The sequence below is a fragment of the Larimichthys crocea genome, chromosome XVII, assembly GCF_000972845.2.
Source record: "Larimichthys crocea isolate SSNF chromosome XVII, L_crocea_2.0, whole genome shotgun sequence".
Taxonomy (NCBI): Eukaryota; Metazoa; Chordata; class Actinopteri; family Sciaenidae; genus Larimichthys; species Larimichthys crocea.
Genome location: NC_040027.1, coordinates 14,050,594 through 14,076,090, shown reverse-complemented (window position 1 = coordinate 14,076,090; position 25,497 = coordinate 14,050,594). Strand labels below are relative to the sequence as shown.

At 41.2% G+C, this 25,497-nt stretch overlaps 1 protein-coding gene across 1 annotated transcript in view; it reads right to left on the bottom strand.

Annotated features, from left to right (window-relative positions):
• Nucleotides 1-24,610, bottom strand: part of tmem131 (transmembrane protein 131) — a 31,129-nt gene extending 6,519 nt beyond the window's left edge. The window contains exons 1-30 of the mRNA XM_019275361.2: nt 24,123-24,610; nt 21,782-21,843; nt 21,562-21,602; nt 18,664-18,732; nt 17,337-17,457; nt 14,074-14,190; nt 13,869-13,991; nt 13,670-13,750; nt 13,434-13,584; nt 13,278-13,334; nt 13,126-13,187; nt 12,933-13,041; nt 12,207-12,315; nt 11,938-12,091; nt 11,682-11,852; nt 9,565-9,675; nt 9,194-9,328; nt 7,648-7,752; nt 7,481-7,567; nt 7,207-7,359; nt 7,021-7,096; nt 6,808-6,922; nt 6,545-6,683; nt 6,308-6,417; nt 6,139-6,211; nt 5,838-5,989; nt 5,618-5,760; nt 4,228-4,414; nt 1,723-1,908; nt 1,465-1,620 (exon numbers count right to left, since the gene is read on the bottom strand). Coding sequence (XP_019130906.2) covers nt 1,465-1,620; nt 1,723-1,908; nt 4,228-4,414; nt 5,618-5,760; nt 5,838-5,989; nt 6,139-6,211; nt 6,308-6,417; nt 6,545-6,683; nt 6,808-6,922; nt 7,021-7,096; nt 7,207-7,359; nt 7,481-7,567; nt 7,648-7,752; nt 9,194-9,328; nt 9,565-9,675; nt 11,682-11,852; nt 11,938-12,091; nt 12,207-12,315; nt 12,933-13,041; nt 13,126-13,187; nt 13,278-13,334; nt 13,434-13,584; nt 13,670-13,750; nt 13,869-13,991; nt 14,074-14,190; nt 17,337-17,457; nt 18,664-18,732; nt 21,562-21,602; nt 21,782-21,843; nt 24,123-24,351 — 3,584 coding nt within the window. The 5' untranslated portion in view covers nt 24,352-24,610. The remainder of the gene's footprint in view (nt 1-1,464; nt 1,621-1,722; nt 1,909-4,227; nt 4,415-5,617; nt 5,761-5,837; nt 5,990-6,138; nt 6,212-6,307; nt 6,418-6,544; nt 6,684-6,807; nt 6,923-7,020; nt 7,097-7,206; nt 7,360-7,480; nt 7,568-7,647; nt 7,753-9,193; nt 9,329-9,564; nt 9,676-11,681; nt 11,853-11,937; nt 12,092-12,206; nt 12,316-12,932; nt 13,042-13,125; nt 13,188-13,277; nt 13,335-13,433; nt 13,585-13,669; nt 13,751-13,868; nt 13,992-14,073; nt 14,191-17,336; nt 17,458-18,663; nt 18,733-21,561; nt 21,603-21,781; nt 21,844-24,122) is intronic.
• Nucleotides 24,611-25,497: the final 887 nt, after the last annotated feature.

Below are 25,497 nucleotides of genomic sequence, written 5' to 3'. Positions count from 1 at the left end.
TAAAGTTAACATTTGTATCGGATGTCCTCCTAAATTCAGAAGGAAGTGATGCTCGCCTCAATTTATACTTAAAATCTGAGTATGTTATGATATCAGTAAACCTAACTTGATAAGAGCAGTGTCAACAAGAGCTGCCTGATTACATGTTTCGTGTTGTTTTCTCGTGTTTTCTATTAAAAGTTTAAAAATATACCAAAAACTAGACTTGGCCACTCACTAGACAACAGCATGTGGTCTAGTCAGACGCCTGTGTTATAAAAAATTATCTATCTATATGAGTTCAAACAGATGTTTTAACTCATATAGATAGTGTGTGTATCCTGTCTTTTGCATGTCTCGCATACCTCCCTTAGTTGGCCTCTGATTTACTGAGGCTGGCAGGGAGAGACAATTATAAATTAGTGGTACAAGGACATGAGCGACAGGCTATGGGAGTACCATGTGGATATAAAATGTAGTGCTAATTTCTGAGCAGTAAACCAACTTAAAGGAATGTTATGATGTTATCTGTATCAGTGGGGAGGTGTCAGGGAGCCTTTTCTCTGTAACCCATTTTGTGTGTTGCACTGTTAAACGCTCCTTCTTCGTACAAGAATAATAAATTCAACTTAAACTTCCTTCCTAATTCAAGGGTTCTTATTTAAAAATTCTCGTAACAGCCTGTATTTATAATCCACAAAGACAACTACAGCTGTTGATTTATTGAATCAATTGACTGATATATTCTACCACTATTTTGATAACAGATTAATAGTTTTGGTTGTTTTGAAGCAGCTGATGGTTCAAGTTTCTCACAATTGAGGATTTGTTTCTTCTCTTTGTCTTATATCACAGTGACCTGAATATCTTTGGATTTTGGACATTTAAAGACACGCAAGGCTCTTTTCTTATTCGAGTTTTCTGATGTTTTATAGCAAATGATCTAATTAATCAAGAAAATGATTGAAAATTAAATATAATCGCTAGATGCAGCCCAGAAAAAGAGAGAACACACATAAGGTGAGTGAAATCGTTAAAACATCCTCATCATGGGCTAGAAATCGGACAGAATATGTCTGATCAGTATAAGTAAAAGTTTGAATTTGCTCTATAAAGTTTTTGCTTTTAAAGATTTAGCACACAAAAAAACCCAAAACAAAATAAAAGAGCTACACTACACGGATGAAGTCACTGATTCACGTGGCTCAACAGCCAACAGATAGCTCGCTCGCTCGACGATGCTTCATGTAAAACATGCAAAGTTAGCCGAATGACCAGTGATAAGGGTCGACTAGTGGTTACAGCACCAGACATTGAAAGGACTGTGGGCAGCGGTTAGCCACAGAGACGACGCTCACAGTCTTCTCTTTGTGTCAGAGCCCTTTCAGCTAACAACAAACTGTATGAGTGGATCCATCCGCCGCGTCATTAGATTAATGTGATGTCACTCAGATGTGATTCAGCCTTTTTCCGTGTCATACTTACTTTGAATCACTGTGAATTTGCACGATTTCCCTGAGATTAAATGGCCTCCCCGTCTCCAAGGTGGAGTTGGATTCGACTGACACGCGTCTCTTGAAAGGCTCCCATATGCTCTGAGCCTCCAGGTAGGCTGTGGCAATCACCAACAGAAACATAAAACTGCAGAGACATGAACACGACAGCTGTTAGCTGGCTTGAAAAACAAGATAAAATAGTGTTTTATTGCTCGTGGTGCTGCCTGAGAGACGGAGGGATACTCGCCTCATGATGAGAGACACTATGATGTAGAGCTCCAGCTCCCAGCTCGGTCTGGGCAGGGTCTCTGCACATGCAGCTAACATGTGGTACGGCAAGGAGGCGTTCAGGACAAACACGAACTCGGAGCCTCCACATGTCACCAATTTCAGCTCCCGGATCACTCGAGATGAAGTGAAGTCGGGTGTAAACCTGTAAGGAAGGAAAGAAAATGTTAAAACTCTAAAAACAAAACAAAGACCTCCCTAATCTGCATTTAAAATCGACTTGTGGTCTAAAAATGTCACCGCTCAGGGAGCCTCCTAACTACAGGCAGAGGTCAGAGGACAGAAGTGGCAGCTAAGTGGAAGACCTGGGAGGCATCTTTGTGATTGTGATCAGGAATTTGTTTTGTAAATGGCCACAATGGACTAATTTGACACGTTGATCCATCCACTGATAGCGAGCTGAGTGGTTAAAATTCCACTCTTGAAGCAAAGCATGCAGTAAACATGATTGAGCAAGGCTGCTGGCAAATTGCATTTCTCTTCTGAGACACCCATTAGTCAAACTGAAGGACGTTTATGTCTTTTAAAGAGGACGTCTAGAAAAGACAGGACCGGAGACTGTACGTGCAGAAACCAAGTAAGCGTGTTTCGGTCTTGAGTTCAAATGGTTACTATATTTATTAATAGGTCAGGTATTTCAACATGTGATATATTATTATATATTGTGCTTGTTTACGGTCTGTGACACTATAAACAGTACAAAGCCACTAAACGCCATTAGTTTCACTTCTGCTTTTTTTTGCTACGAGGCGTCAAAATGTCTGCCACGACAAGACGACGGCTCTTTAATTACAAGAAGCTTTTTAATGTGCGATATCAAGCGTACCAAAGGTTAGTGTGGAAGGGTTGTAAACATAGCACGGCTAGTGGACTAACGGCAGAAGTCCACAAAGTTGTAAATTAAATTGTTTTATTAAACACTGTACATTAATCCGTCACCCTCTTTACACTCACTGCAGCCGAGCAGCGTCCCCTCTTCTCCGCGCCGCTCATGTCATTTGTCCTGCAGTTATAAAACAAAAGTATAAACGAGGTCGATCCCACTCCTGATATAAAACTAGCTGAGGCATTGGACGGCCTCGTAGCTTCACGTGTAAGATTGAAGTTATTACAAAAGATTTCTTTGCGTCTGAAATAAATTACAGCCACACCTGCGATCAGGACTACACGAATAAACAGTTACCTTCTAAACTAACTGGATCACTCAGCGTTTGCACGATTCATCTACTAACTTGAGTGCCATGTGACTTTTGAAATGAAATTATTAGAAAAGAAGTGCCGAGATTTGCTAGTTTACATCGCTCAGCTCCTCCGATACATTTACAGATGTTGCAGATGCAGACATTGAACTCATTCAGGCGTGTTTTCAGTTATTTTGGGCGATTAGACCAGAAGAGGAGTTGACATTTTGTAATGTGGTGCTAATAACATGGTGTTGTGCACCCTCACTGGAAAAGCTGAACTAAACTGGGACACTAAATGTAACAGAGCTATCATTCCTGTTTTTAGTTTATCAGTGATTTACTTCACAATGGCCCTTTTGTTCCGACACCAGGTGTAAATATGTGAATGGTTCCACCCTAACAGACGCCAGTGACAGTCAAGAGCTTTGAACACATTCAATTAGAACTGAATCAACTTTTTATAGTTTTATAGTGATTTATTCTATAACAGGAGACAACAGATTACAGTCTACACGAACAATATGAAACAGTCTACACTTCCTGTCTCCTAAGCATGCGTAGGTCTCCAAACTTTGTTTGTACGTGATGTGAACAGATCATGTTGTAACAGAGACGGTTCAGAAAGTTATTTCACTTCACGATACGAGTCATTAGACTCGAGACTTGCCATTTGTCTCCTAAAGGCTGAGCGGCGACACAGGAAGCGAGGCGTGTCTTTGACCTTTCAGCTAGTGGCGTTTGCAAAGGACTTTAAGTGACACCATTGCCGAGAGAGCAAAGACATCCCTCACAGGAAACCAGCAGGCTACAGTTTTAACACCAACGAGTGTGAACGCATGACAGAATTAACTTCACCTAGAAGAGCCGCAGAGCCGTTCATTCGAAACAAACCGGTCGACTACCAGAGAAGCTCTGGAGCTGGTGTCATTTTGACTTTTTCTTATTGAGGAAAAACGTCCTGACTTGAATATTTGAGGTGAATGTGTGTGTCCATTTTAAGAGTAGACTTGATGTGATGAAGAAAAATGAGACCTGAAGGCAGCGAGCAGAGGCTGCAGAGACACAGAGAGCCGATTCATCCTCTTACTGAGGGCTTACTCAGTGCGAGAGGCTGAGGACGAGTATTAATAGAGCTTGTGGGTGATGGGGTGAACACACACAAACACACACACAGCTGAAGTTCCCATGCAGTAGTCATATTCTTATGTCGACCTGCTGGTCCAAATTAGACACGGTAAAACACTCGTGGACAGAGAGAAGCGACGCGTTTGTTCACTTACAGTATGATGAGGTCTTTTGAAGCGTTTGGCTTAAGTGCAAATTCTTGACAGTTGAGAACTTTGAATCCGTATCCTTCGCAGGCCTGCCCGTTGATTTCCGCTGATCTGATGGTGATCGGGAGCAAGCCTGTGTTCTCCACCCTGAAGGTTCTTTTGAGAGTGAAGTTTGGCTCTTTGACTTTTGTCTCTGAAATAAATGACAGGGTAATAATTTAACAAACATTTAAAGTGAGCGCAAGAGAGGCAAAAAAAAAAAAGTTTGTTACATTTGTTTTTATAACTTATCTTTCAGGCAATAAGTTAATTTGATCACTCTGTGATTGATAAGTGTATAAATGCATCAAAAATATATGCACAACCCTATGCGAAAATGACTGAAATAAGTTGAAGACACTTTATTTATAGAATTTTTTTAGGCCCTTCTCCTCCCTCGTTCTCCACATCCATGACTGCGCTGACCTACTCACCTCCAAATCAATTAAAGTTTGATGTATTTTAATGTCTTTGAGTAACTAGAAGTGTTTTGAAATAAAATATACTATTGTTTTCATTGACAGCTGGGGATGACATACAGCAAAGGACCCAGATCAAGCCCGGGTCCTTGCAGTAAGGTTTAGCCTTGATAGAGGTGATACAGCTCTACCCCGAATACTCTAACAATAATAATAATAAACTAAAGATTGCTCTGGTATATTGAGAAGTCAATAGGAAACAGTCCTTGTCCTGGACAATGGCCTCAAATTCATTCAACACATTCATAACATTCTGGGTGTCCAGAAGTTTGTTATAGAAATACTGATGCTGATGTTAGTCATAGATCCAACATGCAGAATGTCTCTGTATGTGTTTTAATCCAAGAAGTCACAATGCAGATTATACATTAACAATCTCACTATCACTATTCATGTTTCAAGGCTTTCTGGTAGATGAGTTACCTAAAGTTAAACAGACTATGAGACTCCTTTTATACTTTCATTCATACATTGGATAAACATTCAAATGTGACCATAATCAGATGTCAGATGACACGGTCAGCTTCACTCCTGCCAAGTGTAACTACGTCTGTGTGGAGCCACTTCACATGATGATGGAGTAAAGTTAAACTGAAATCAGCCGTTGTTTTCACCGATTTATCATCAGTTTAACCACGAAATGATCTATGCGAGTGTGATATTCACGTGTGTTGCATTGCTAAACTGTTAACTGGTAGCAACTAAACTCTTAAAGTTGTTCTTGCCCTGGAGGGAGGGCTGACTTGCTGTGGATATAATCCAGGAAAAGAAAGGCCGCAATCAGACTCATGAATTGGCCGACAGAGACACATACATGTGGCTTTGTGTAAATCTATCTGGATTTTTTCTGGATGCGAGACTCCTGAGTGGAAACTCACTCTCTGTGCAGTCTTTCAGCAGGGCCTCGGTCATCTTAAACCTCAGCGAGCTGCCTTGTCCCGGAGGCTTCCCTGCAACTTTCAGGCTCTCCGTTGTACCTCGGCCGTGAAGTATGATTGTGTCGATCACAGTCAGATTATTCCTAAACGAAGAACACACTTTCAGGAGAGAAACACAGATTTATTAAAAAGGGATTGTTTGGGTTAGTGGTGACGTTACCTGACTATGAGCAGGGAGGAGACACTGTGGTTGCTGATGGGAGTGAACCTCACACTGAACGACTTGACTTCTCCGGGCTGCAAGAGGAGGTTGTACACAAAGGGTCTGGTTGATCCCTCTACGAACCCTGTACTGCTCTTCATTAGGGATGTCTGCCAAGAAAACAGAGAGCCTGTTAGAGACAAACAGCTTCCACATGCTGCCTCCGCCACGAACAAGAGGACTGCAATGCAATTATATGCCAACCAGCTGATTCTCTGAATTCCTGAATAATGGTGAACGTCACTCTTGCAGCACTCACTTGATTTCTGTGAACCTGAAACTCTAAGGTATTTGTGTCAATGTTGATGTTGGACAAATTTCCTAATGGCAACCTGGGAAATAAAATCAGAGAAGATCACTGTCAGAGCAAGATGGAGGGAGGAGGGGAAAAAAAAAAAGAAAAGCTGTAGTCGTTGGAGATTTCTCACCGGTCTGCCAGCTTTCCAGTAAACACAGATGGGTTTGGTAACAGGGCTAAGGGGAGAACTTGGACATAGACGAGGACGTCGGCAGGATTCTGGAGAATCACTTCCTCTTCCTGCAGAGAAACACAAAGATGTTTCAACTTCATTTCAAAACACAGAGCTCTTAAACAACACCGTAAAAATACTCCCTACATGTGTTTGTGCACATGTAGCAACAAGAGGCGGATTGTTTCTACTCACAGAGGAGCTGTTTGTGTTGGTCAGAGGGAACATAATTCGTTGGGAGGAGTTGATCACTGAAGGCCAGGTCAAGTGCGCTGTTATTTTAGCCTGCACGTTTTTCTGGAGGTCTGTGTTGACTTCAAATACAGCTTCAATCCTTTTAAGAAAAAACATCTTGTGACTTCCTGTGCACAGTCCATCTGTGTGGAATTAATTTAACAGCCAAATTTGATAAACCAAAGCCCAAAGATCACCGAATCCTGAACCCCTTATGTCCTTACTTGTGCCCCGAGCGCTCTTTCAGGTCTTTCCATCGCCTGAGGAGTTTCTGGTGGAGATCGACGTCTGCGTCCCAGATATCCTCCTGTAACACCAGCCCGTGAGGCTTGGACTCAGCTGTGAAACAAACAAAATAAATCTTAATTTAAACTCTTGTTTGTGAGATTTTACTGTCTCACACACACACACACACACACTCCAAAACAACAACTTACATTTAAGCACAAATGGCAGCCCCACATAACAGTGATCACCACACTGCAAGCTGGCGTCAAAATAAATATTTGCCACCTGAAAAAGATGGAGGAAAGAAAATAAGTTTATAAAAAGGAGGCACATGGATCACTGATGCTGCCCGGCGAGATGAGCGGAGGCGTGGGCGTGAGGGGGAGGAGAGCTACCTTAGATTTACGTCTCGGCTCCAGCTCGTCTTTGTTGTTGCGGAGCCGTTTGTAATAGAAGCGTATATCTTCTGTCAGCGAGCGGATCTGTTGTAGCCTCACTTTTTGTGTGAAGGAGCTCTGTATGCTGTAGCTTTGATGAACAACTTTCCCCTGACGAAGAAGAAGAAGAAGAAAAAAAAAAAACAGACATGTCAGAACAGAGCTCGGGTATTTCCCGGGAAAGTCGAGCTTCTGCTCCTTGCCAGGTACAGGAAAGGTGTCGCTTACTTACCGGGAAAGAAGGTGGTAAAATGATGTGTTTGGGAGAGCTGATTAATGCGCCCACTGCGATGAGAGCTTTCACTGGGATGGTTAATATCTGAGAGGAAGAGCATAAAAAATAACGTCAACACTAAACAGAATTGACGCAAAGAACAGCAGATTTGACTGATTACCTACCTCATAATCTGTGGTTATGTGTATGGCTCCATCATACGTGCCCTCCAGTGCCTTGGCCACAAGTGTCACTCTGAATGCTGCGTAATAGCCAGATGCTAAAATCACCTTTGTAGAGACAAAAAAAGAAAAAAAAAGGTGTTAGTTTTTGATGATACTTTCATGATTCATGGTTTTGTTTCTTGTTTGGTTTTACTTAGTAACTTTCACCTTTTCTATCCCCGTCTGTGTGGATGAAGCAACAGGTGTGTCATGTATGAAACCGACCGTGACTTTCACAGTCCAGTAAAGGCTTGTTAGAGCTGAGATAGAGCGTCTGATACATTTCACTGTGACAGAAGAATACTCCCAGAAGTGTAAAAGAATCAGCGTGGGACTGCCTTGTGCATTTATAGAACCATAAGAACCTTTAAAAGGATCAATTGATTGACTCAAGATCTTTATTTTTGTGTATTGGTGAGTGTCTTACAGGAAATTTCAGCTACGCAGTCTAATGCCTTTTCCTGCCTAACCCTTAACCCACCGCTACTTCAGTGATTCGACGCACAGAGCTCTTCGTCTGTACATGCCCCATGTATTTATTTATCACTGATAGGAGATCTCACTCTGCTCTATTTATATCTGAAATAAATAGTTGAAATAATTCCTAAACAGTGTGATTTACATTCTCATACCAGGTCAACATTTCTATTTGTCTAATACTTTAACTCATGTAAATACCTGTAACACTGATGACACCAGCCTCTGCTATTTTCATGTTTTTAAACTGATGAACAGTTGGCACCTTGCACGGCACATAAATAGTACAAATATAAAAGTGCAGTCCATTTAAACGTAAGCTAAATATTTCAGGTTACTGATTGACCAATAGTGTTTTAAGGGAGGACGCTTTTGAACAGCTAGAACAGCTTTCAACCTATGAAATGAAACCCCTCTTAAAAAAACTATTTTTTTATGCCACAGTGCTTGCTCCTGTTGGGAATTGTTGAGTCTCTGTAAATTATTTTTATAAATAGTACAATCTAGACCTGCTGTAAAGTGTCATGAGATAACTTCTGTGATGATATGGCGCTATATAAACTGAAACTGACTTGATTGACTGAATTGTGACAGAAACACTCCACGTAGCTCAGCCTTTCATGTTATGAAACCGTGATGTTTTAAAATCACAGAGCTCTGCAGTAACTTTCATTTGCTAACAAATATTTGCAAAGCAGCCGACAGAATGACATCAGTTTTTAAAAGGTTTCAAAACATCTGCTTGCACACACACACACACGCTTTTTTTTTTTTTTAAACTTGTGTCACAGAGCAGTGAGGAAACACTGTGAAAAAAAGAAAAAGCAGAACCTGGTTGGTTCTCCTCCACATTCTGAGCACTGATTGGCTTTCACAACAGGAAAACTTACAGAACGACATTAGACTTCTCTTTTTTTTGTAAATTTTCGGGCCAGTAACGCATGTTAAAGCTGTAACCTTCATGATGTTGAGGCTCATGTGTGATGAGCAGCTTTATAAAAAGGCCTTTGTGCTTCAGTGATGGTCTTACTGTTTTGTGATGGGAGGCTGAAGTGTTCTGCAGCTCTCGCAGGCGACTCAGGGCCACTGTTGTGTTTCCTTTCTCTGTCTTCAGTAGCTCCATGGACAGACTGTCTCCTGTGACCAGCCAGGACTTGATTTCCAGCTGGAGGACAGAAAGGACAGATAAGTCTTTGCACTCGAGTTTGTGACCTTTTGGCCAAACAGTGTGTGACTTTACTCTAAACTGCTCCAACACTTTATCACTGTGGAAATAAATGTGTCGGGTCATGTTGCAACAGGGTTTAGCTGTTGCAGTGATTAGAAAGTAGAAGTCAAAAGATGGATTGCACAATGGGCTTAATAAATGTATTGTCGTGCTTTGAACAGGGAAGATCTCACCTCTATGGGATTACTGTTAACCACCACAAATATGATGCTGCTGGTGTGTGTCTCACTGCGAACACCAAAGTCCAAGAGGTGCTCCTTCAGACTGGGAGGCAGGACCAGTGGCTGGAGAACAAACAGCACTTTAGAGACGGACACGTACACTGCAAACACTGTGACTACATATTTGGAGACCTGAATCCAACTTCTTTAGATCCGGTTTACTAACCGAACACAAGATTTATGTGAAAACAGCTTTTTAAGTTTGCAGCGACTATAAAATGGAGCTAAAGGACATGCAAGTAAACGCACTGTAGTAATAGAAAATATGATCAGACACCTAAAAACACAAACACATTTAACACCTATAATCTAAGGAGTGATCTGGGGTCCAATAATCACCACTGAAATAGTGTCACAGAAATATAAATAAAGCATTTAACTGATTGAAAACTAAATAAAGAAGAAATTTAATACGTTTGTTTACAAATTAATTATTTTTTTAATTCATTATTGATATTTTAATGGAAAATAAAGAGGAATTATAAAAAAGATTTACAAATTAAATATAAATCCATCAATAAATAATCCAAATTAAAAAGAGATTTAAAAATGCTTTGATTAATAACTGTTATCACTGTGTATGGGACTGTGAAACACTGGACTATATCTGAAACAGTTGGAGTGAAGATGACTCACCAAGCAGAAATATGTGTACTTGGTATAAATCCAAAGAACTTTATTATTAGTCCAAAATTAATCAACTTTAATTGACGTTAGACTCCTGCAGGCCGGGATATTTTGGAGAAAAATAGATGTACCCTTGATATGTGACTTATATAAACCAGAGGAAAAAGGCAGGAGAATTTTAAAGTGCGTAACTGCTGTGTGTTGATGTGTGTCATTGAGTGTTTGTTTTTAAATGTGTGAAGTATGTTTAAGTATAAATTTTGTCTATTTGTGTGAAATACGTGACAAATTCAATAAAAAGCCAAAGCAAATAACTTAAAAATACATGAATAAATCTATAAATAATGTAATTTAAAAGTCTATTTAAATAAATAAATAACTACTTAAACTAAGAAAACAGATTTTACTCAGGCATCTCCGTGTGCCATTATCTTTTACGATCTGCTGACTCTTTCAGCTTCTGCTTTTAGCCATGAGATGAACGCTGATCCTCAGAGAGCGCGGAGACACCTTCAACAAACACCTTCACGCTCGTATGCACGGCTAACATTTTGCATCACTTCATATAGCTTTTAGGAGCAACATACAAACACTTTATTTGCCTAGAGTTATGTCGGCATGTTAGCTTGTCAAAATATTTCTCCAGAGCCGTACGTGAGTGTGTGAGGCACACCTGCGCTCATCTCATGGCTAATTTGCATTGTTTAACCTTGTTTAAACAGCACAAAGGCCAAAGTGTCGTGGTAAGGCCGGACAGAGAGGCTAATGGGGAAAGCTAAATGACTAAGCAAATCGAATAGCTATAATAGGAGAAGGAAAAGCAGCAGGGAAATACGCATGCAAATGGCGAAAAGAAGTCGCCCTTTTAAATGCCTGATTCAAATCTGTATTGCTTGTTTGTGTATCCAATTATGGCATTTCTCTGTTTAAAGCGCATCTATTTTTAATGTATTTTTAAAATGTACTTTATGATTCAATTAGTAAATTAGCAACATTTTCTTTTACATTTATTTATTAAACGCTTTATTACTATTTCGGTGATTATTGCAACTTTTCGGTGACACAGTTTTGTCACCTAGCCTGAAAACTTTAAAGGTCCAGTGTGTAAGATTCATATGTATGTTTTCATTAGTGTATAATCATGTGAAAATATAAGAGAGTCATTGTGGTGTCTCTACCTTAGACTGAGGCTTTTATAGCTACAGAGGGAGCGGGGTCCTTCACATCTGGAAGGGTAGGGTGAGGCGATGGGTATTCAGTTGGTGTTCACTTGCGAGATGCTAAATCCTACACACAGGACCTTTGAACTTTCTTATTCTCAACGCCACTGTTATAGTTGCTCTATCATGAAGATGGTCACTGCATTCTCTGACCACACTGACGGTAATTATACTCTGTGAAGATGATTCGTTTTCTAAATAAGCTGTATGTCCAGTGTGTACCTCCAAGAAGCCCGTGTAGGCCCGGACAGGCAGGTGAAACTTTGATGCGTTTGTGATGAGCAGGATGTTGCTGTCTATGTGAATGGAGGGTCGGACTGGCCGGAAGAGGAGGGAGAAGATGTAACGTGACTCGTGTGGGGGAATAACGATGGGGGCGGTGAAGTTCTGCACCTAAAACAGAAAGAGGAAAAGATGTCATACCGGCCTCTGTACATATATCTGACTTCACAATCACATCGGAGGTGGTGACACTCACATTAAACATGGTTTTGGCCTCTTCGGGCAGGGACACATTGTGTATCCGGATGGCAAAGCTGAAGGCATTTGTGAGGAAGATGGGTCTGTCCACTGGGTCGACAGGACTGTCCCTGATGTGGAACAATGTAGCTGTGTGGTCAAAGCCCAGGTAGCTGCCAGAAAGGACGACAAACCAAAGAAGTTTTGAAGCACTCTTAAAGCGACATCTTTAGTCTATGCAATACAAAAGCCACCCACTCTCCATGTATACCCACAAGATAAACTCACCCTTCTAAAACTTCTGCCTGGTATGGTATTTCAAGCTTGGAGTAACTCTTTTCTTTTGCTTTAACAGTTATTTTTCCAGAGAACTGATATGATCTTCGTGCTTTTGAGGCTGCAATGAAAAAAAAAAAACACGATTGAAAGAGCAGATAAGTATGCTGCAGAAAAAATACAAGCCTCACGAGAGGAAGTGGTGCAATACTAAACCAAAACTGTTAAAGTGAGGACGTAAAAAAACACACAAAAAAATGTCTAAATTATTACTAATATAGTAGTATGTGTACAGTAATGTGATATAAGACACACACACACAAAAGGGAAAGGATACTGACTTGAATTGCTTTATTTTTGACTTTCAAAGTATAAATTAACCCAAAACTGAAAGTAAATTCTTAAAAAGGAAGTTGATGGTCTCAAAAAAATAAAAAAAATTTAAAAAACTCTGCTGAAGATGATTTTTCTGCCTCCGTCTGCCAGTGAAGATTTCAGGGAGGAAACTGACATCATGCTGGCTTTGCAGTTCACACTTCACTTATAACCGACTGCTCGCAGTTTCCTTGCAAAGAGCTCGGGTTCAGTGGAAATGGTGCATCGAACTGCACTATTTTAAAGTTGATTCGCGTCTGTATCATATCCTAAATTTACTGCAAGACTAGTTCTAACTGGGTCTATTTTATTGGTAACTGCCTGTACATTTTAATTTATTACCAAAAAAAACACACTACTTACCATCAAAACAAATACTTGCAACTTTGGTATATCTGCTCTCTCCGGCCTTCAGTGTGACTGCTTTAAAGTCTATCGTGACTGCTTCATTTGATGGTGTTGTACGCACACTCTGTAAAACATGAATAAAAGATGTGCTTGCGTAAGGGCTAAGATAAGCGTTTAAAGATTTTAAAAGGTCACTAAGAATACCTACTGTAATTGGAACGTCTTTTGTTCCTGAATTTAAAAGGTGTAGATTCAGCAGTTTGGGACGATCTATAAGACAAAAATGGGGAGTAAGTCAATAAATCTAGAGAAAGACTGACTGCTCCTGAAAAACTGCTTCTTTTGTAGGACCCTCCATACCTTGTGACCGCAGTGTACCAAAGTCAAGCATCTCTGTAGAGGAGTATATACCAGGAGCTGCAGAAAAACAACAGAACATAAAAATATTTACCCTACATGAACAGAAGGACTCGGAGTTTCACAATAAAATGTATATACAAGGCTTTGGTAGCACACCTGACGTGACTTCCACCTCTACAGGGAGGATGATGAACTGGTCCTCATTGGGGGCGTTGGTTTTGATTCTGATGAAAGCCGTGTGGTTGTCCACGTCTCTTGACGAGAAGCTGGCTCTCATCACCCCCTTTGTCTCAAAAGGAGGGATCTCCTGAAGGGAGAAGGTGAGCATGGGTGAAGGCCATTATCGCAAATCAAAATGAGACTCCACACAAACACAGAGACGTGTAACTAACCCATAATTTTCCAGTGCCTCCTTGTTGACCTGTGGGAAGCTCTAGATGTAGATCTCCACCACTGGAGTACATCTCAACAACCTGGAGTAAAAAACGGAAAAGGAACACATCCCGTCAAACTAAGCCACCAACATTAATCAGCTGGTCCATGCAAACACATGCAAATGTAACCAATGGAGATCTAATTACTGTAAATTACCTGCAGTGGTTCACTGTACGGGTTGTGGATGTGTATTAGAGGTGAGAAGCTGCTGTTTACTGGGACTCGAGCCCCGATGAAGGGCCGCAGTCTGTAGGGGTTTGGGATACCGACCCCGAAAACCTTCAGAACAGAGATGGTCAAGCAAAATTAGTCACATTTCTTAAACTATACTAAGTGTAGCTTTAATCAATTTGGTGCATACCTGGTATGTGAACACTCCATGATGTGATGTATTAATAAATAAAGTGTTTTCTACATTCCCAACTACTCGAGCGAGAAACACAACATCAAATGACGTGTTCCCTCCTGGTGGAATTATCTGTCAAGAAGAAGAGACGAAGATTGGCACAATATTTATACTTTTTAAACAGAAAGCAGCTTCTCACAGTTATCCACTGTGTACCGACCGCTGAGCAGCAGGGCTAATAACCTGAAAATATAACACCCACTTCCACAACACCTGACCTTAAAAAGGTCCGCTGCTACGAAAACATTACAGCTACACTCTAACTTTGGCATTTTGGTGGTGACTGTGGTTGCAAGTAGCAACTGTTGAGTGCTTCAGATTCCAGTGAGTCAATTTAAAGTAACATGTAAAATCTACAGAAACGGCCAAAAGACAGAATATCTCGTTCGTTTACAAAGACTAAAACGTTGCGTACACTAATGTAACAGAACAGATCCTCTTGTGTTAACAAATCACTGATAGTGGAAGACGTAAATGGGCAGAGGCATTTAGAAAACACGTTTAATCTCCACTTTCGTGGAAGAAAGTCGCTGCTCTCCAGAAAAAACACGTCACGGACAGATAAAGATAAAGCACATACACTAAAACACAATATAAAAGCAGGTTTTTCCAAGCAGGGAACAATGTAAGAGGTGGCATTACATAAGGGTGTAGGTTTCAGAATGTATACCCACAGTATATCCTTCTTAATACACCGACCCTAGTTCATGTATCGTTTCCTTGATAGGGACAAAAGATAAACTATCCCCACAAAGAGCTCCATAATTTACCGCCTCAGGCTTATTGCTCTGATCACACGATTAATAACTGAAGCCAGATCAAATGAACATTTATAAAATCAACTCCTCGCTTGTGGATTTAAGCAGGGAACAATGTTCAGAGAGAATACGTCCAGATAATTTAACCTTAACGTACAGAAGAGGAACAACTGGTAACTCTAAATTTCCCACAGACTTGACGGTATCAGCTTGCAGGTGTACCACGATGCGACGCGCAGGAGGAAATGGAGAAGCTATACATAGCAACAAACTAATTAAATTTCTGATGCAAAACACCGTCGCAACATGTGAACACAGCACAGATCTCTGGAGAATGTTGTCTTTAACTGTACATGGAAACACGAGCATCCTGGTGTGCAAAGAGAGAAGCAATAATCAAAAAAGAGAAACAGACACAAGGCATGCATTGTTTAAATGTAATTATGTGCATGTATTTGGTATTTATGGAAGGAAAACTGTCACGTCAAGCCTAAATATGAAGAGGATGGGACGTAAAAAACACCTATTATTAGTTGTTGTTTTTTTTATGATGGTAAAATGGTGCTTTGAGTAAGAAAATGTGAGTCCTGGCAAAACCAAACTGGATATCAAACCCTGCTCTTACAGCTGCCAAAACCTCTAGAAATCTAGGTCATCTATGTCAAATAATGTTAACTGCCACATGAAAATACACATGCAGACCTTTCCATTTGACCTAAACTAATGAAGCAGGGGAAAAAACAATCTGATTTAAGACTGTCTCCATGATCTATGAGAGACGTATCTTTCGTGTTTCTTTTGAAAACAGCTGCTGACTGCAAGGTCTCTTCAAAAGTCAGTTTTTCTTGATTAGGGTATGCTAAGTATTTCCAGCAGCAGCCTTTCAAGCGTAGACGCTCATGAGCTGACTGTCTGAAAAGCAATATCTGAAAATCAACCTCCTCTAGACAGCTTAGTTTATATAATCGGTGTCTTGGGGCAACACGTTGGCTAAAAAAGCTACACAGTGTCCTAGTGTCCCTTGGACAAGTCGATGTGTCAAGGGCACTAAGCCTGAAGCGACAGAACAGGTCTTTCCTGTACAGTGAGGCCTCAAATACAGCCCAGAAAACATGATCTGCTAATATTCCAACATGAGAAGGTATACGTTGGGGAGGAAAAAAACAAGTTCTCTGACTATATGAGCGACGAGGAAGTACTCTGACTCCGTTATTTTGCCTTTTCACTTCAGGAAGTGGGCAATGTGTTGCGTTGCGTAGGTGGACGTCTGCTGCATTTGGTCGCTACGAACCAAACACCTGGTCACAATATTGTTCTAATAGTCATGGTAACCGGTCTGACTGAGCTGGGATGTGTGTTTTTTCTCATGTGTTTATAAGAAATCTGATATTATAACAAGTTGGCTTCGAAACATGTGCAATACGATATATTTCCTAATCAAAAACTTAGTTTCACTGCACAATCCAGTTTTCTACAATGTGAGCTCATTATTGTGTAACAAGCTAAAAACAAAATTATTATTTAGGTCTGTTAAGTCTGTATAACTCTCAGACTCTGGTTGACCACAGTGGATGCAATAAAATCATTTTTAAATCAATAATTTGACACAAAATACTGATTTCTCTAGTAACTACCTGTGGAATATTCAGGATAATGTACATCCATGGTCGCCCTGTCGGGGTGTCTTTATTCCTTAAATAACAAATTTGTGAAGTGCAAATAATGTTAATAACTCATTGTAATTGTGAAACAATTGGATATGTTAATAGCCTGAATTATTGTACCGTCAAATTAAAATCAGCAGCTGGTTAACGGTGTAAGTGACTGCACCAAAGATTTGTCTTTTTAATCACGTATCTGCTGTGCATGTGGCGGTGGCAGGTCACATGACCTCCTCATTAACGTACAGCAAACTGTGTGAACCAATCAGGACGGAGACGTCTGACATTTACAACAGCTGGCCACAACTAACGCGAGGACCACAGGAGGTCAACAGACGCCTTCACTTTAATGACTGTTCTCGTACACAGCGAGGCCAAATGAGACTATTTTACTATGTATGAGTTTGTCAGTTATACTGGACCCATCCTCTTGGGACAATGCATCCTGTGGTTATGAATTATGATCTTAACATCACGTTTAAAGACTGTGTGAACCATAACTTTGTTACTGTTTACTTCTCTAAAAAAAAAAAAAAATCAGTCCCCAGGGAACTTTGGTGTGGTCACATGCTGTAATGACTACGCGCTGCCTTTGAGTACTACTTGTTTGCTGATGGTTCCTGTCTTCTCAAGTTTAAAGCAAATCAAGAAAGCAAACATCACCTGAGAGATGGGAAAAGGACATATTGTTTTTCTTGAACAGTGTCTCTGATGTTTGAAAATGCCTCATGAAGCGTGGCAAGATCAACAATCATTCATGTGACCTTCGTAAAGTGGTCTTGAAGTGACTTGTACTCACCCTATTCTGGAAAAAGGAGGCGTGAAAATGTGCCGTCGTTGCTGATATTGATATCAAACTAATTTGTTCTGAGCTAGGATTATGTAAATAAACTTTCTCCATTTTTGGCATCCCAACGGGCCTGTGAACGAAGAAGAGAAGCCTTTGTAAGTGCAAGTAAAAAAAAAAAAAGCATTTTGTCAAAAGAGATGCCACTTGTCAACTTTATGCAACTCACAATAACATGAAACAGAGTTACAACAGATCAATAAAGGCAGAGAGAAGAACAGGTTTTCAAAATCTGTAGCCACGAGGAAATATGATGCTCTCAACATTCCTCTGAACTAGTGCCAAATTGTTGATTCAGCGTAAGATATATTATGCGTGTTAGGACTCATTCATCGTATGTGCACTGCACCTTACACTAACTCCAATCAATATTCAAAAACGCTTTGATTTCCTACCTTGCAGACAGCCTGCGGTGTCCTTCATTTCAATACGGTATGGAAATAAAACTTGTAGGGACTTGAAACTTTGGGGTTTTTATGACTCGGCCTCCCTGCATAATCGTGAAAGATGAACTAACTAAATGTTCACTGTGATGAATGACTTCTGGGTCATATGAGTAAATCTGAAAAATGACTGGTATGTTGTTGTTTTTGAGGCAGATGCAAACATGTCCATCACATCTAGTTGAGCAAGTTGAGCCTCTATCTGTGGCCTGATATATTTAATACCTTTAATTCAACCTTCGTTTCCAGTGTATTAGAGACAGGGTGAGAATTTCTCAAGGTTTCATCTTCATGCCCTCAGAACATTCACAGCTGATAAGTGGCTTGTTTACGGAGGAAGTAGGACAGGGGAGGACTGAGGGCTGAGACAGCTGGGTCTCTCGCTGTGAGTTGGTGTCGGGGTACGCCGCTCCTCTGAGAGCTACCGGATTGTTTGCGCACTGCACTACACTATGAGTATGGCTATGGGTAATACGACGTGGACGTGCACCTCCTGTCAGAGAGGAATGTGATCTATTAAGTCTGGACTAGGTGATGCAAGGTGTTGTCGCTGGAGTTTAAGAATGTGGTTTTGTTGAGTCCATTAAATGCTAGCTGAGCAATGCATTCATTGTTGACAGACTGAGGCCACCTCAGAGTGACTCAACTCTTACGGCAGAGCGATCGGACATACCTTACTGAGCAGCTGTCTCTAGACATACTTTTCACTTTTTGCTTCAGTTTTACATCTCACAGCTTAAAATGACTAATGACAAGCGACTCAGACAATGAGAAATGTGATAAAAACATCAAAACAAAACAGTAAATTAGCGTGAGAACATATTAAAAACACTCACTGTTCATGAAAGTCCAACATTGGAGGTTCAAATCGTATAGGTCGGCAGTTCCCACGGTGCGGGGACGTGCTGCAAAAGACAGGAATATGTGACAGCAGCAGCAGCAGCGGCAGGATATGTAAAATAGCATCCATGTTTGTGTGCATTTCAAATAAATTTTGAAGCTGAACACACGAGCACAGACACCGTAGTCTGTGTGCAGGATTTTCTAACACTGCATTAAAATGGCCAATGCGACCACTCCCGTCTGGAGTGAGCTTTCATACGTAAAACCGCCATGAAAATCCATCGATTAAAAACGAATAATCAACCGGACAACAACTTTAAAAAAGACATGCATCTCTCTCTTGTCGCTCTTAAGAGTGCAGTGTCCCTCCCAGACGAAGCCAGCTATTTTTTTGAGCATCGGTTGCACCCACCTGGTTGTAGGACACAGGCATAACTCACCGAACCTGTTTAACAACAGGTGTATCTTAACAATAGACAGGGCCGTCCCTGAAGAGAAGCAGTTCTTCTTTGCCGTAGGTAATATACAACACAACTATGTAATGAGAGCCTTTATTTAAACCACATGGAAACAGAAGTTGATCAGTGATACAGGTGTGGCACATGACCAATGCTGCGAGGAGATTTAGCGGTTGAACCAAAAAAAAAAAAAAGAAAAAGCAAACGGCTGAATGTCACATGCTGAATTTTAGCCCTGAGCTATTTGTGGAAAAAGTAAAGTTGGCCACAAAAGATGTCACGCACACCAGGGCTGAGATGTTTTATTCTCCTGTCATCTATCGCAAACCAGAGTTGATGTGGCGTTGCCTCACGGCACCCGCTGACACATCAACCACTTGTAATCACTCAAAGATTACCCCAGTGTCAGACAACTTACCACATCTCAATTTCACCTATTTACTACTGAGCCTACGCATATGGGAGCAAACAATGGCTGAAGCAGTGAGCTCCAATGGCAGAGTTGCCTGGAGATGGGGATGGATTTCCATCCCCTGAGGCGCACAGTAATCCACGCAGAGCCCCAAGCAGGCAGTGTTCCTCCTGGATAATCTGTCATCTACAGCCTGTCCTCACTTCACTCATTAATATAACAACTACTGACAAAATTCTTGTGGGATTAAGGATTCAGATGGATCCTGGCTGTGAATTCTGTGTGGCCTTTCGCTCGCCGCTTCAGAGCTAATGTGTTGAATGTTGGTGTGTAATTGGAGCTGCCGTGGAGATCATGGGGAAGGCCGTGCCTCTTGGCCTTAGATCCCCATATGTCCTGTGTCGGGCTATCCCTAAGGGAGTCCATAAATAAAAATAAATAAATAAATGAATACAAAGTGACTGTGAATAGCGTTTTAAATCCTGTGGAAGTCCCCGGCATGTTGACAAGAGTCCCCACAAAAGAAGAGCACACTGAGTAAAATAGGAGATAATAATTAACAGCAAACACCTCACACACACACAGAAAAACAAAAAGGGGAAGTTCAACAGTCAAAAAAAACTTGAATCAACAGTCAAACTGCAAAATACACTCCCCCGCAAGTCAAAGGGAGTGGCCTGTGTGAGATAACCCTTTTATGGATTAGAACATACTGTACAAATAGTAAAGGTTTGCTGGATGCTGCGCCCAGGAATTCACATATGTAAAGTAGGGACGGAGTACTGATGTTACGTGGAGGCCAGAAAAGTTAAAAAGGCTTTCCTGCCTTGTAAACTTTACAAGTGTTTACTTGTGGGAGCAGTTCTACCTGTTGAACACACAGCGCCTTTCCAGCCAGTTACACATTTAATACTTCAAAATCCGTGCACTGTCCGAGTGTTTTAACACACTCATCATTCAGTTCTTGCACAATCACTGAGACAAGATATAAGAGCCTGATGTCTGTCTGCGACTGACACTAGAAAACAAACCAACTTCCCCCACCCAAAAAAAAAAAAACACCATCCTGCTCCTCGCAGCTTCGTCACATGGGCACAAACTGCCACCATTAGCTGTCTGTGCGGTTTAACTCTGCTAGAAGCGACTCTTCCGAGTAACTGTGGCAGCAGAGAGAGGCTCGCTGTGGTCTGGTCTAACAACAGGTGACACGGACTGAGCGGTTACCCTGACGACTCACGTCGCCGACAGCAGAGGGTCAGAGCATATGGGTCCTATTTGCTTCTCTGTGTCTCTTAATGATTTCAAGTTACTAGCCCCGAATGTGTCAGTTAGTTAGTCAACGTGGCTTCGAGTTGTTGTTGTCTGGCCGTGTGGGCTCTGGCAGCTTGTGGTGATGATGCTCAAGCTTTTTATTTTTGGTTTGTTAACTGATACTTTGTAGCCTAGCCTGCCAGATGCAGTAAAAAAAAGAATCCTACCCAGGTTTGTTAGCCTTGAGGAGAAAAAAACATTTTGTACTCGCTCGTTCATACGACCACAGTGACTCATAACACATTTAATAATTTGTTACAGTGCTATCTGAGCAGCATCTCTGTTGCTTCCTACGCTTGTTTGCGACAAGTGAAAATATAAAGTGTGCTGCTGCTGCTGTTGTTTTATTGCTTTTAGTTAAAGAGCTCCTCAGGCTGTTTTCTAACACAAGCTCAACTTTACATCGACCTGGTAGTGAGGAGTGTAGTAGTAATACTTGTTTCTCCTTGCTTATTCATACAGTTGATCTAAAAATAGACGAGTAAACTTTCATTCTCGTTTAAAGGAGGTAGATAAGCTGAGTTTACAACTCACTGCGGCCCTGCTCGTGACAACATTTTGACAAAAAGGAATGCAATCGAGGTACAGCACATACCGTCTTTCAAAGACCTGCACACCTGACTACAAATGCCGATATAACTAAACAAACATACATTTGTTTGGAGTTCATGATGCAAAACAGAGACATGTACATACACACAGAAACTTACCTTTGTTGATGATATAAACTAAAATCAATGTCGGACTCTGCCTGCAAAAACAGCAGAGACATAAGCAGTTGTTAAAACGTGACTTTAACTTTATTACAATCAGAGTATAAAGATCCTCATTTCGCCGTGTTTCTGCTCTTATATAGTGTCAGCGTTTCTGTATGGTGTGGTGAGTAACAGCACAGAGTTTTAACGGGCACAAACAAATAAGAGCGCTTACCTGTAAAAGTCTTCCCTCATCAAAATGTAAAACTTCTAGAATTGTGTCCGACTGAATGAATGCTGTAAAAAACAACAGGACAGACGCTGTGAGTGTCATCGCCGTCATTGCAAAGGAGGACAGTGTAACACAAACGCAAAAGCAGAACTGGACATATCCGAAAATATCTTCCTGCTAGTAATTCCTCCACCCGCATCTCTAAAGCAAAAGTCACCCGTTGAGCAGTCTAACTTCCTGAATCACAAAGTTATATTACCGGTGCAGATAACTCTCTGCTTGAACTTTAATCTCTTGTACTTTCAGGGCAGAGGAGAGACAGATCAGGCCTGAGATCTGCGTTCACATTCGGCCTCACTCGATGTGGAAGTTTGGCGTCTAACCCAGGTTGTAACAAAAGGAAACACTGTGTTTGAGGGTGCCATAAAACTGAACCGTCTCCTACATAAGGACGCACCTAAGTCAGCACACCTTCTTATTATTTAGTTATGTGTTAAAAAGGGGGCAGTAAACGCACCTTTATCAGCTGGATTTTCAGGACTTTATTGCACTGCGAGTATGAATCTACAAGCTCGGAGAGCTGCGACTCAACACTCAGCGTTTATTACACGTTCACTCTACCGAGGAGCTTTTCACCTGACACCGCCGAAATCCTACAGCAAGCTCAGCCTTCATAGATCATGTTCACAGCACACTTCCAGCATGGAAACATGTTATTACGTCGCCATGAACTGACAGATTAGATGCATTTAATAAACTCCTGCTGGCCATAAAGTGTGTGTTTTAGATTAAAATGCCACAGCGGGGTCCAGGTGATCTAATCAGCTTCACAGACTCACTTTTAGACTTTTACACACAGCTAACATCAGAGCTCTCCTGCTCATGGGCAGAGCTTTTTGGTCAGAGTTAATTTAACCAAGTCACCTTTTATTTGGTGACTATAAAGTGAGAAGAAATAACTTTTTTTTCCTGCTTTACCTCAGCAGTGGGATAAAAACAAACAAAACAGGGCTATATAGAGGTCAGCTATAGCGAAAGTCTCACTAGATTGAGTGTTTACGCAAAGTGAAACTTTGCAGTGTTTTGTATCACCTCAGTAAATAAACTCACTGGTGCTCAACAACTGTGGGTTTCTATGCGATTGCCAAACTTTCTTTTTTCCTATTACTGTGCGATATTATTTATATCATGGCCACTTTACCTTTAGTACTCTTAGTTTTTACACATTGTCTGTTAAAGGATACTTCTGTCTGTTCGTCGTGTTTGCCCTTTTTAAATTTCACTTCTGTAGTGTATGTTACACTTCTGTCTGCTGCTGTAACGACTGAAATCCCCCGTTGTGGGTTAAATAAAGTATATATAAAAAAAAAAGGAAGCAGGGCAAAAAAAAAAAAAGGAAGCAGGGCAAAAAAAAGGGCATGTCACTTCTCCTGGCATGAGCCCTGCGTGTGTGTGTGTGTGTGTGTGTTACTTTGTACAGATAGGTAAGCAAGTGTAACACAACCTGCACTGATTCAAGTTTGCTAAGCTTGTGTTGACTTTGCTGGAGAGAGAGACAGAGAGAGAGAAGTATGACTTCACAGTATATTTGCTTTCACCTCTCAGGTGTGCATTTCTTGTGTGAATGTATTGTGGATCTAAACTATTTGTTGGCTTTATCTAGTGGATGTGGACCACAGCTCTGTGTGTGTGTGTGTGTGTGTGTGTGTGTTTCTCCCAGACTGGGTTGACCTGACAGCTGTGGACACTCTGCATGTGTCACCCTGGCTCAAAAAACAGGGGGTCAAACTCAAAAACTGTTGTCGGTCAAGCCACGTTTACAGTCACCTGACTTGATTCAAACATTTCCCCTTTTTTTTTTTTTTTTTAATATTGACACCACTGTGAGGAAGTTGGTGCCTGCAGGCGATATAAAGGGAAGCAACCGTTGCCTGTTTTTAAGTCGCCCGATGTGACACAAACAAATAAAAACACAGGCGAGCTAACAAGTGTGTGTGTTATGCTGTTTGTAGCTCATATATATATAGAGAGAGAGAGAGAAAGAGGGGAACGGCTACACAACAACAACACGCTTCAAACGGGAGCTAACGTCTACTACAGTAAAAAGGCCACATATAGCTAAGCTACAAAAAAAAAAAAAGTAGCACTCTCACTGACTTAAAACAGACAGTTAGCTGTGGTTAAAACGTATAAATGTTAGCGATAAGCTGTGATAAAGTTACCCAGCATAGGTAACCTCAATCCCCCGTACACACACACACACACACTCGGTTGAAATGTCTACGGAAGTTAGCGCCGAAGCTAACGCGGACGTTAGCCCCCCTTCAGCTAAGTTGTAACAAACCTTGATTATTGGCCCGCGTCGTGTGAATAAAAGCAATAAATAACATCCTCAATAATCCGACACACGCTGGTGTTCTTGTTCTTGTTGTCTGAGGGTGGTGAGGACTCCTCTGGGCTCTTTTTCTTCTTGTTTCTCCGCCGCTCGCCATGCTGCCGCTGCTGCCGCCGCCGCTGCTGCTGATCTTTCTGTTACGATAACAACCGAGGAGCGAGGAGTGTGCGGCGGACATGCCCGTGTAAACCTCTGCTGACTCTGTCAATCATAGCCGAGGAGAGCGAGAGAGAGAGAGAGAGAGAGAGAGGAAAAAAAAGAAAAAAGCTGAAGTGAACTGAAGCTAACTAGTGAACAGGACGTTGGCCTCTTCTTCTTCTCTCCTTCTTCCTCTTCCGCTTCGTGTTATGCCGCGTCATGGGGCTGACAGCGCAGCGGGGCTGCCTGCCTGCTGCAGCCGGCCGAGTGAGGGTCTTCACCGGGGGGTCAGTCCGACAACACGCCGGCGTCTTTAATTCATGTTAGTGCAGCGTGTTTGAAGCCTTACAGCCAGGGGCGCCGTAAAGGAAAAGTTAGGACAATGCCAAAGGGCCTGACAGGGGCCCCCCAAAAAAATATTGTTGACATATGTGCAGCTAAGTTAAAAAAATCAGCTGTTTTCATTGTTTTGAGAGGATGATGTTAATTTATTATGATTGAAAATTTAACATATCTTTAAGTTCATTCACTTTTCTTTTTTTTTAATCGTTCATTAACGTTAAGAGAATTTTCCATTTTTCAATAAAAATATGATGATACTGTAAAAAAAAAAAAAAAAAAAAAAAGCAAATTTTTATGGTGGCTTTTAATCTTGCATCAAATAGTGAACTGTATGGAGCCCCTAAAGCAGTGGTTCTTAACCTTGTTGGAGGTACCGAACCCCACCAGTTTCATATGCTCATTCACCAAACCCTTCTTTAGTAAAAAATAAAATATGATTTTTTTACTGGTGCACAAAATGAACCGTGCATTAACATCACCTTGTTTAAATAACAAAACCAACATAGTGCATGAACTCACAACAACTTACCTCAGTGTGACTTCTGCTGTTGCCTTTGAGAGACCAGTTCAGATATGCGTGGCTTCACCTTGGCAAGTGCCAGTCTCATGTCATTTTCACAGCAAAGTCTGTTCCTTTTCTTAGTTTTTATGTCCAGCATCCTCGAAAACGATTGCTCACAAAGATATGTTGTAACAAATGGTATAAAAAATTCCAGGGCGGAGGCTCCACCGAACCCCTGAGACCGACTCACTGAACCCCTAGGGTTCGATCGAACCCAGGTTAAGAACCACTGCCCTAAAGGGACATGGAAAAAAAAAAGTGAAACGTTTCTAGTGAGCACAA